General features: G+C 42.5%; 1 protein-coding gene across 4 annotated transcripts in view; it reads right to left on the minus strand.

Moving 5' to 3' along the window:
* Positions 1 to 332: 332 nt before the first annotated feature.
* CDKAL1 (CDK5 regulatory subunit associated protein 1 like 1) overlaps positions 333 to 12,684 on the minus strand; it is a 608,618-nt gene continuing 596,266 nt past the window's right edge. For all 4 annotated transcript variants that reach the window (XM_069562792.1, XM_069562791.1, XM_069562793.1 and 1 more), the window contains one exon: positions 333 to 920. In XM_069562792.1, the coding sequence (XP_069418893.1) occupies positions 729 to 920 (192 nt within the window). In that variant the 3' untranslated portion in view covers positions 333 to 728. The remainder of the gene's footprint in view (positions 921 to 12,684) is intronic.

The following is a 12,684-nucleotide window of genomic DNA, read 5'->3' on the forward strand; positions in this document are numbered from 1 at the left end:
AAATCACTTCATTTAGTGAACACCAATGATATCAGGTAGAAATAAACAGTCATGTAAATAGATCCCCCCCCCCAAAAAAAAGCCAGGAAAGGGGCAGAGCTTGTTTTAGACAAATCCAGTTTTTGAAAGTTTGTGGGTTATTAAAGAAGGGGGTGATTCCTCAGATTTTTCAAAATGTTGCCACCATCCCTTAATTGGCAGGCTCTTCCTGTGCATTCCGAAAGGATTGAAGTTCCAAACACAGGTTTCCATATAAACTTTTCCATAACACATCTGCTGTGGAAAATAAAAGTTTTGTAATGTTGGGGCCCCAAACAATGCATAAAGAGAAAGACAAGATTTTAAAATGTTTATTGAAAATGGAAAATTCTTCTGCATGAGGAAGAGGTAACCAGACCCACCATACAAACAGGTTCTGACTTGAAGACTGGTGATTTAAAGGAAATGCAACCACTTGCATTTTTTTTTTTTTTTGCTAAAAATAAACCCAAGGGCGCTTAATTGAAAAGATATGCTGTGGCAGCCGTTATTAGATTTTAGGTCAAATAACCAATGGGTCCAACTCAACGTGAGACAGGGAAGCCTCATTAAAGAGTGTGGCTGAAAAGCCGTTAGTAAGGCCAGTATAAATCATTGCCCTTTGAGAACTGATGTGGTTGCTCTCCTTTTCTTTGAAGATTTGAATTAGAAATTTATTCTTCTTCACAGATGCTTCAGCTGGTTGTGTTTTAATTATAGACCTTGACCAAAAGCGCAAAAAGAATAGCAAACACAGCCAGGCCCACAGACATCTTCAGTGCAAAGTCCCGGTGTAGCCTTTGCAATCGTAGCACCATTCGGGAACTGGCCGACACTCGTTGATTTGCAGCTGAGGTGTGGGATACTGAGTTCAGGTGATTCCCAAGCCTGTTTCTGAATTCCTATGGAGAGAGAAACATAGAGGAAAGCAAAAGGTTTTAAGGACAAAGAAAAAGAGAAAAGCACTGATATTATATCAGTTCAGCAAAAGATTCCTAGAAGGAACTAATTTTTCTATTGAGATATAACTGACATATAACATTGTATTAGTTTCAGGTGTACAACATAAGGATTCAGTATTTGTAGACACTGAAATGAGCATCACAGTAGGTCTTATTATAGCACAGTTACAACATTCTTCCCTAGTAAAGATTGCTTTTAAAGATCTATTCGCTAAAACTTCCAAATATACAACGCAGAATTGTTAACTATAGTCACCATGCTGTACCTTACATCCCCGTGATGTATTTCTAACTCTAAGTTTGTATCTTTTGACTCTCTTCACCCATGTCATCCACCTGCCATGCCCCTGACAACCACCGACGGGTCATCTGCATCTATACAATCAGTTCTGTTATTTGAGATTTCATGTCTTTCTCTGGTGCATTTCACTTAGTATAACGCCCTCAAGGTTCATTCATGCTGTTGTGAATGCCAAGACTTCCCTCTTTTTTATACTGAGTAATATTTCATTGCATACATACGTCATATCTTCCTTGTCCATTCATCCATTGATGGACATTCCGGTTGCTTCCACGCCCATGTCGTGGCTACTGTGAAAAACACTGCAATGAACATGGGAATGCAGGTATCTTTCTGAGTTAGTGTATTTGTTTCCTTTGGTCTAACACTCCAAAGTAGAATTGCTGGATTAAACCACAGTCCTATTTTTATTTGTTGAGGAAACTCCATACTGCTTTCCAGAGTGGCTGCACCAATTTACATTTCCACCAACAGTGCACGAGGGTTCCTCTTTCTCCATATGCTCACCAGCATTTGTTAGTTCTAATCTCTTCTGATAGCCATTCTAACAGGTATGAGGTGATATCTCATTGTGGTTTTAATTTGCATTTCCCTGATTATTAGTGCTGATGAGCATCTTTTCACGCACCTGTTGGCCATCTGTATGTCTTTGGTAAATTGTCTACAGTATTCAGATTCTTTGCCCATTTTAAAAATCACTTTTCTTTTTTCGTATTGAGCTACATGAGTTCTTTATATGTTTGAGGTATCAACCCCCTCATCAGATATCAAATACACAGTCTGCAAATATTTTCTCCCATTCGGTTGGCTGCCTTTTCCTTTTGTTGATGGCCTCCTTTGCACTGCAGAAGCGTTCTAGTTTGATGTAAGCAGCTTCACTTACTCCTTCATCACAGACGCATTCAAACACCCACCACAGGTCAGGTGGGCTAAGTCAGGTATAAGCGACAGTTCCTTTCCTTTAAGGGTCAGACCAAGTTCATACATTTCCAGGTTATACTCAAACTATATGGGAGAGATAAAGAATGTTTATGGAGAATCAGGGCAGAATTCCCTGAAGGGCAGAACCGATATGGAGATGCATCACAAAGGAACTTAACTTTCAGGGATATGACTGTATCCACTCAGGAAAAGACTAATGACAAAGGAAAAACCACAGGGAGTAATTTTATTCAGCAAACATACTGGTTGTAGGAGGGCTGCTCCTGACCGTGAGGGGGCACCTGAAGGGCTCTGGGTGGCCAGAGGGATCCACCCCATGCAGCCCTTCCATTGACCCCAGGTGCCACATAGCCCTCTGGGTGACCCTCTGGGTACCAGACATGGAAAGACTGGGAAACCCAGCTCGGTGGTAACACGAGGAGCCAGGAGATGTTACAGTGAGAATTCTGAGGCGGCGTCTGTTCCCTCAGGCATCTCTGCAGGTGTGGGGAGGACGGGGGCCCTTGGCCACTCTCAAGGGGGGTTCTAGGGTTTCAAGTGTAGTTCTGATTCCATGATATAAGATTTCCACCTGATGCACAGGCCTTAGAATCAGTGCCTCTTCTGTTGAAACCTGGATAACATTCTGAGAAACGGAGGTGGGGCTGGGGGAAGGAGAATACCAGGTGGAAGGAATGAAGCACGGGTGGGGAGGAGGGGGCGACCCAGGGGCATGACTGCGGAAGGACAGGAGATCCACAGAAGCACCAAAGGTCCCTGAACAGCCACTTCCCTTCGCTTATTCTTTCTTTCCACGCTTTCAAACAATCCGCTAGTGACAGCCTCGGCCTCTGCGGAGAATGGCAGCCCCTCTGTGCACAGCAGAAGTGCTGGAAGTGTGCTTTACAGAGATGACTCTGGCAGGAAAGTAGGGTGGAGTTAGGGGAGGGGAGAGAATGCGGGGAGGGGAGAGAATGTGGGTAGGGAATCTGGGTCAAGGTGTGGCGAGAGATGGGGTGGAGGGGAAAAGGACCTCCATGATGGAGGCATGGAAAGGAGGGAACGGCAGCCTTCTGATGGAGAATCAACAATACTTGAGTTCAGGTGAGTGGGTAATGGAGGGACAAAGATTAGGAAGGGGAAAATGAGAACTTTCACAACCCAATTTCCACCAGCAAAGACTTACATGCGAAAGATATGGAAGAATTTTCTTGCTTTGACCGCAGGAGACTAATTGCAAAATTAAAACAGCTTTGGATCACAAGGATACATCTCTCAAGTCCAATGGCAGTCACGCCATCATTTCCTTCCAGGCTCCTTGGGGACCTGGGCTGATCCCTTGCTGTCCCTGTGCCGGGGGCCCAGACAAGGAGGCTCACAGCTGGTCAGATGGAGATACTGTCCCCACAGCAGAGACACCTGCACCCCAACACGCCTTGGGAATCACTCTCTTGTAAGATGGGTGTTCTGCACGGTATTTTGGAGTGGGGAATATGACGACAAGCTTTCATTCTGATTTGTTTAAAATAGCCCCAAGGTCTCAAGGACAGCACTCATATGGATAATGGCAGCCTTGGGAAAGAACGTGTACTTCTACAGCTGAAATGACAGACGCTCTGCACGTTCCTAAAAAGCAGGGAGGTCACCTAGTTCATCTCTGGGCTCTTGGAACTTCCACAGCTGCAAACACAGAGCAGGTACGCAAGCAAGTGTTCAGGAATGAATGGATGGATGGATGGGTATGAGGATGTATTGCAGATGAGATCTAGCTGGTCAAAAATGGGCTCAGCCATGTCTCTGGTGATCAATGGGCACAACTGTACACGTCATGAGTTGCTGCCTCTAGCAATTAAACCAGCACTTTCTAAGCTTAGCTTTATAAGACCAGAACTAAGAGGCTGATTAATTTCTCCTAGGCCTGTGTCCTTTGATCTTTTTAAGTCACAGATGGCTTTGAGATGTCAGTGAGGACTACTGACTGATGTGGAGGCGTCTGTGCACATATATACACAGCCTGGCTCAAACCTGGCAGATAACTTCAGGAAGTTCACAGATTCAGATACTGTGGGGCCTGATGCTTTCTCTCAAAAAAAAAAAAATCAATTCAAAATTAGGTACAGGCCCTTGGAATGGCCCCCTCAAAGTGTGAGTTCCTGAGTCTTAAGCTCTACTAGCTTCAGGGAAGATCTACCCCAACCCTCAGCTCTGAAGGCTGGACCTTGGTTCTGTGCCTGCAATTCCAGAAGCTGCCACTAGGTGATCACTGGTGTTGGACCAGGGGTCAGGCTGCCCGGGGGCAGGACTAGGTGAGTCTCCAAGCTTTAATCATTGGTGTATGCTTAGTCACTCGGTTGTGCCCAACTCTTTGTGACCCCATGGACTGTAGCCCACCAGGCTCCTCTGTCCATGGGATTCTCCAGGAAAGAATACTGGACTGGGTTGCCATTTTCTTCTCCACATCTCTTATATCTCCTGTGTTGGCAGCCAGATTCTTTACCACTGAGCCACCTGTTTGGTTGATTTTATGAAGATCCACTGGAGAAGGGAATGGCTACCCACTCCAGTATTCTGGGCCCTGGAGAATTCCATGGACTGTATAGTCCATGGGGTCACAAAGAGTCGGACACGACTGAGCGACTTTCACTTCGTAACACCTTCCGCTTCACAAAACTACAAGAATAGGTAAAGTACTTGTGCTGAGTCTGAAAAAAAAAAAACCCTTTGACTGTTAACAAGTTTCATAAAAATTTTTCCTCTGCTCCTTCCAACTCATTTGCCATAAAATTTTGCTCAAAATATAAATGGTACCTATTAAACTAGCATTGTAGATTATCTGGGGCTGGGTTTGCCTTAGTCATTCTTCCTCAGGCACTGATTTTTTTTCCTCTCGCACGCAAACACTGAACACATTTGAACATAACTGACCCATCTGGTGCCAGCACTCTCCTGTCCTGGAGGGAGAGGCTGCATCACAGGAGCGTACGGAAGTGCAGCGGCATCCCTCCACAGCCACAAGAAGCCCCCTGACCGGCCACTCTCCCTGAGAGCAATGTGAGGCTGACAACAAGGCAGCAGAGAGAAAATGCAGCCTGTCTTTACCACGCTGTGCTTCGGTTATTATCTCTGCTCAGTCGTATCTGACTCTTGGTGACCCCATGGACTGTAGCCCGTCACGCTTCTCTGTCCATGGGATTCTCCAGGCAAGAATACTGGAGTGGGTTGCCATTCCCTTCTCCAGGGGATCTTCCTGACCCAGGGATCGAACCCAGGTCTCCCGCATTGCAGGCGGATTCTTCACCATCTGAGCCTCCAGGTCTTCACTCTGTACTAATTCACGATCTTGATTAAAAGAGTCTGATGATGTGTTTTTAAATATGATTGAAAAGAAGTTTCTCAGATGACAGAGTAATTGGTAGCCAACTACAATGCAGGTTTGTACATTTCAATTGTCAACTACCACTGGGATACTGAAGGAAAAGTAATTTGGAAATAAAGGAAGTACAAGGACTTTCTCAGAGAGTCCAAGTTCCTCTAACATGCAAATACACAACTATTGCAGTTTCCACAGTCAGAGCAGCATTCACGGTTAGAAAATAATGTATATAGTATTTCCAGGCTGTAATGGAACAAAGTGCTTATAGGTGAAGTGATGATAAATAACCAGTAGCAAGATAAAGTTTAAACATACACATGTGCATAGAATACTGCACATAACTGACTTTAGAGGAGAAAAACTTGGCATAGTCAATAGTTCTGTAAAGTAAACAGAAGGTTTGAACCTTTCATAAACCTCTTAAACATCTGCAGAGTTATTAACTTTTGAAATTCAAGACACACTTTTATCTCTCAAGCTATAATACAACAAATACAAGAAATTTTATTATTTACTATAACCAAACATCAACACTCAGATTTATAATTCTTCAGAAGTCAAATTCCATTTAGAAGTGCCTTTACAAAACAGAAACAAAGCAGGATATGACCTTTGCTCAGTCAAAAAGATTCATGTATTTATCTAGTCATAGTAGATTAAGGACATATTGAGAAAGTGCTAACTTTAATTAACATGATCTTTCCTCCTTGTAAATCTCACTTTCATTGATTAAGTTCTAAACAAACTTACATCCAAATTCTTAAACATATTCTACAAATTTTCAAAGGTGTAGCGTATCAAATCCTATTAAAGCAATAAATCTATTAGAATAGAACCATGAATATACACTAAAAAAAAAAAAAATCCTAGAAACCAAACCAATGTTCAGAAACCTCGGGAAGCGGATAACACTTTCCTCCAATATCTCACATTGCTTTGGTGCTATTTTCAAGGAAACTAAAAAGGAAGGAACTAAGTCACAGCCAGCTCCAACTTCCTTCTCCTTTTCACCAAAAACATTTATAAAGTGAGACACGGCTGCAGAGCCAGAGGCATAAGGATCCGGCAAGACAGGCGGAAGGTAAGCTCTGTGCATCAACACGAAGGAGAAGACTCAGTGTTTCTGGAACGTTCCCCAAGTGTCCAGCACATGTTTTTATTCCCCATGCCATCTCTCCTTTAATTCTCCCAACCACTCAGTGAAGAAGTTGACATGAATTTCTCCCAACTTGAAGTACTTGTCCAGTTTATAGAGTAGGTGTAAAGGGGGAAGGAGGGGAGAGGTATGGCTTTAGTCATATTAAGTCTAGCTTGGGTAGTTACACATCAGAGATATACTTATAATGCAATGCAAACAAATGAGGAAAATCAAGGCACTGCTTAATTATTAAAACAACTGCCAGTATCAAGATTCCTACCAAACTGTCTTTGTTCACTTCACAGGGAGGTAACGGTGTTCTGTGTTTCCCTACAGAATGCCCTTCCAGGAAAACCAGCCTCAGGTCAGGTGATTTCACATGACCTGTCTTGCGGCTCTGAGCCACGCCGAGACTCAGTAAATGTGACCGGTGGATGGTATGTCATTGGGTTTTCTCTGCATGGGCGACACGCACACATCCCTAATCTGCTCACATTAGAACATGTTGCAAAATGTGTTTTAATGAGGAACAGTTGGTCTGGTTCTGCTCAAATAAAAGACATCCCTGTAAGAGAGCTGCCACCTGTCTCCCCATCTTGCAGTGCAGCTTCTAAGTGAATTCTTCAGCCCCTGCCACCTGCAGGTGCTGCCAGGGCCCAGCGATGGCATTCCATGTGCCAGCTCCTCTTCCTGGACGAACAGACAACCTTGTCCCTGCGTTCGTGTCATTATCTGATGGACAGACAGGGGATTACAGAGGCCAAGGCACCTTTCTCCACTATTCTTCAGGACATTTCTCTAATTGGGAGCATATTAATACTACGTCACTAAGAGTGTTCATTATCTCCAAACCAAACATGGTAGCATTTTCTAGCTCTTGCAGTCTCGGGAAAGAATGCTACACATACAGTCCATTAGTGTTACAGGCACATCATCATGTAAGAGGATCAACAAACGAAACTTGGAATCTATTACACCTTTTCATTTATTCTGGGAGAAAACTGGCATTGGAAAACCTCTGTTGCAATTACAAGATGACAGCACAGCACCCTCAGCCTTTGGGTGCCACGCGGAGCATGAGCAATTCCAAATCAGCCATTATTCATGTGTCATTTCCCCTCCCCCTCCCCTCAAATGTGTACTTGCTATCAGATCATTAAAACTGCAAAGAAAAGGTTTTCAACTGGACCACATACACACTTAAAAAACTCACTATGATCTTAGTTTTTTTCCTCTTATTCCGGTGATTGAGTAAACACATGGCTTTGCTAATAAGGCCAAACATAAATTATTAAACTATCTACCATAGGATCAAATGCATTTCAGATTCTATCCTGAATAATTCTGGCTTGACATCCACCAAAGAAACAGATCTGATGTGCCCCTGTGTGGTCTCGGTGACCCCCCTTGTTAGATGCCCAACCTTCTGACTTGAGCTGCGCCCAGTGAAAGAAAGATACATAATCATATCAAAAACAAAAGCTCGGCATCTGCCCATCACCTAATTATTTCCTGTAAGATAGTATTTCATCCTACTCAAGAGATCTGAAAACAACTCTTAAGCTCTGAACTTCTTTTAACAAATTCAAAATATTTCTTATGTGTAAATTTTCTCATGGCCCAGAGGCACTGTTACAGCTTGAAGTGGAAGCTAACAGGGAGGAAGGAAAAATCATTTGATATCTTATAACTCAAGATAAATTAGAGTTCAGAATCTTTTTTTAACTGAGCCTGAACATATGGCCTACACAGAAAATCTATCGAAACCAAATATGTGATCAATGCAAGGAAACAGTCTTAAAATATACATTATGCAGTGCAATACACTATTGGAAAAGAAACTCAAGATCTCCTAATTTTGAAAAGTTTGCTTAGAATACAAAATTATCTTCAGAGCAGAAAACTACCTCTATCGTAACTACATTTTATCCCTAAAATATAAACTTAGGGAGGCACACCTTCACTCAAGCATCCCTAATGTCACTGCTGAGAGAGTCCCGGGAAGAAGCGATGAACGAAGGTGACTGCTCAGTCTCGCTGCCTTCTCAACCCTCCACCGTGGGCTTCTATCTGAATGCTTTCATCTTCTTTGACCTTCTTAATCTTAGCACCAAATGTCCATTCAAATAAACCTACACTTTCCTTATTTTCAACTTCTCACACTTACCAAAGTAAGGAGCAGCGTAGGGTAGAGAGTCAGATTCAAAATTAATAGTACAGTTCTCTCTTCTGCTTACTAAATATCAGCCACAGATGTGTACACACACCCACCCAGACACCCACACCCATACACACTCCAAGAGGCTTGCTTAGAACTATAAAGCCTGGGATTACAATGTTCATGACAGTAGCAGACATCAGAACTCATCTATTCCAAATTATTGGCTGGAAATAAGCAAGCTGCTCCACAGGTGTGGTAAAGTTAAAGAAAAAGAAGGGATGAATTGGGTCAAAATGCTTCACTGACAGTTAATTAAGTCCTTTCGATAATCTCTTAAACCACAACCGAAACCATCCTCCTCCTCACGTGGAGGAAACTGAACTGGGATGTAGATGACTGTAACAACGGAGTGCCTTAAAGTTAATCTTTAATCAATTCAACTCAAAATAATTACTCTTAGGGATTTTGTCCAAATAGGTCACCGTGACAGTGTTTTGGCAGATATTTGGGTTTTAAACAATAAGAACAACAACAACAAAAAAAGGGTGATGTTACCTGCTGTCACAATCAACCCTGTCATCCTAAGTATTATCCTCAGTGCCACTGGATATATGGTTTTAGAATCAATGAGGTAAGGGATACCCCAACAGCACAAATATATTCACTCATTCATTCATTCACGAGACACCGAGTGAGCAGGCACTATTTCAGACATTAAGGCCAGAGGAGTCAGCAAAGCAGAACAGCTCAGCCCTCATGGATGGGACTGCTAACACATAAATATTTGCTATGTCTGATGGTAAGATGTACCAGCAGGACAGTGGGTATTAGGTCTGACCGAACGTGGGGTTAACTATTTTACAGAGGGCTCCTCAGGAAGCCTCAGGAATAAGGTGGTATTTCAGCAAAGACCTGAATGGAGGAGATGACAGACATGTCACATGGCGTCTAAGAGAAGCATGTTCCATGCAGAGGGACAAGCAAGCGGGAAGGCCCTCTGCAGGGAGCAAACCCGGTGTGTTCACATCCAAGGAGCAGCATGAGCCGGTGGCTGGCTCAGCGGGTTCGACGGGGAAGAGGATGATGATACGGTAGAGAGACCAGCGGAGTGGGCAAGGCACTAGGCCTTGGAGGTCACTACAGGGCCTTTGGCTTCCATGCTGAGTGTCATGGGAAACCCTAGACTTGAAAAAAAATTTTTTTTTTCCTGTGATGAGATACATATAACATAAAAATTACCATTTGAGTCATTTTTAAGTGTACAGATCAGTGGCAATTATGATTGCCATGTTGTACAACCATCCCCACTGTCTCTTTGTAAAACTTTTTCATCGCTCCAAACAGGAACCCTACAACCATTAAGAAACAACTCTTGTACCCACAACCTCTGACAAACTCTAATCTACTTTCTGGCTCTACAGAAAGAGGCTCTGCTTATTCTAGATCTGGTATATAAGTGGAATCCTGTAATATTTGTTTTTTTGTGTGCCTATGGCAGAAAGTGAAGAGGAACTAAACTCTTGATGAAAGTGAAAGAGGAGGTGAAAAAGTTGGCTTAAAGCTCAACATTCAGAAAATGAAGATCATGGCATACGGTCCCATCACTTCATGGGAAATAGATGGGGAAACAGTGGAAACAGTGTCAGACTTTTTTGGGAGGCTCCAAAATCACTGCAGATGGTGATTGCAGCTATGAACTTAAAAGACGCTTACTCCTTGGAAGAAAAGTTATGACAACTTAGATAGCATATTCAAAAACAGAGACATTACTTTGCCGACTAAGGTCCGTCTAGTCAAGGCTATGGTTTTTCCTGTGGTCATGTATGGATGTGAGAGTTGGACTGTGAAGAAGGCTGAGCACCAAATAATTGACACTTTTGAACTGTGGTGTTGGAGAAGACTCTTGAGAGTCCCTTGGACTGCAAGGAGATCCAACCAATCCATTCTGAAGATCAGCCCTGGGATTTCTTTGGAAGGAATGATGCTAAAGCTGAAACTCCAGTACTTTGGCCACCTCATGCGAAGAGGTGACTCATTGAAAAAGACCCTGATGCTGGGAAGGATTGGGGGCAGGAGGAGAAGGGGATGACAGAGGATGAGATGGCTGGATGGCATCACTGACTTGATGGACGTGAGTGTGAATGAACTCCGGGAGATGGTGATGGACAGGGAGGCCTGGCGTGCTGCGATTCATGGGGTCGCAAAGAGTCGGACACAACTGAGCGACTGAACTGAACTGACAGGTCACTTAGCATAATGTTTTCAAGGTTCATCCTTGTGGCAGCAAATATCAGAACTTCATTTCTTTTTATGGCTGAACAAAATTCCATTGCATGTATATATCAACATATCAAACACATTCTGTTTCATCTATTTATTTGTTGATGGACACTTGGATTGTTTTCAGCTTTTGACTATAGTGAATAATGTTGCTATGAACACTGGTATACAATACTATTTGCATACAAGCAGAACAAGTATCTATTTGAATGCCTGCTTTTAATTTTGTTGGGTATATATGTTAGGTCATGGAATCTTAGATGATTTTGAGCACAAGAGAGACATGATCTGACTTTTATAGAGGGTAATAACAGGGAGACCAATTAGGCAGATTGTTTGTGTTTATTATCAGATTATACAGTACAGAGCATGGAAAACCACCTCCTACAAGAATATTTTTTTTTTTTAAAGCCTGTAGCAAGTAACACTATCCTACACCATGGATGCTTTTTGACAGTTCAGAGGAACTGACATCATCTGAAGGAGAGCAGAAAAGAAACATCACTCAAAGTCAATGAAAAGGGGAAACTTAGAAACACGATCACAGAGTATTTATTTTAGGTAACTATACTTTAAAAAACACTGTTGCAGTTAGAAACATTACTGAAAAGACCAATGACCACCTCTTCTTCTCACCATGGATGTGATATTAACATCTCAGTTAACCAGGCCCAAATAAATCTTCAGTGAGCCTCAGCATGCCACCAATTTTGTACCACGCAGTCACGGATCACTTCCTCCATGCCAGTACCACTGGGTGCCTCCCATGCATCATCTCCTTTCATTGCCAGAATCACTCTATTGAATAGACTCTATTACCCTCAATTTATAGAAGAGGAAACACACCTTGAGATGGTAAGTAACCAGCCAATGATCACACAGTTATCAGGGACAGAACCAAAATCCCAAATCTATGTAGAAAGATCACAAAGTTTATGTGCTTGAGGGATATACTAGTCTTTCAGTGTGGATATCTGCAAGAAAGAATCCCCAGGAGCCAGGGGCCTCCAGAAGGAAAATGCTGACCTCGATTATGTACATCTCCAGGGTTTTTTGGCTTTTATTTTTTTGTCTTTTGGACGTCTTTCTCAAGTGGTGGCAAATTTGAAAGTTACCAGATCTTACTTTTACAGGTTGACTTCCTACCAGATAACTGTTGACTTGACACATGGCTTGTACATTTATGTTTCTCAGTAGTTTTATACAATGGCATCAGGGAGGCTGAGGGACAGGAGAGAATTTCTTTCTCTGGAGCCCTTTAAATTTAAAATGTGGCAAACTATGCTACAAAACAGAAAGCATTCATAGGCACAACTCAAAGTTAGTACTCTGAACACGACAGGAGACATAGGCTGAAAATTGATGGTTAGAAGCATGCCTGGTTCTAAGGTACTCATCATTATAGTTTCCGTGAAAAGAATTTAAACTTGCAAGATTATTATCAATTTAAAAGAGGCTTTTGCAATCTGCTTATCAAGATGTCAAATGACTTCAAAGAGCAGGTTGGGTGGCTTGACTGTTTTTTTTTTT

Source organism: Ovis canadensis, chromosome 20 (assembly GCF_042477335.2).
Source record: "Ovis canadensis isolate MfBH-ARS-UI-01 breed Bighorn chromosome 20, ARS-UI_OviCan_v2, whole genome shotgun sequence".
Classification (NCBI taxonomy): domain Eukaryota; kingdom Metazoa; phylum Chordata; class Mammalia; order Artiodactyla; family Bovidae; genus Ovis; species Ovis canadensis.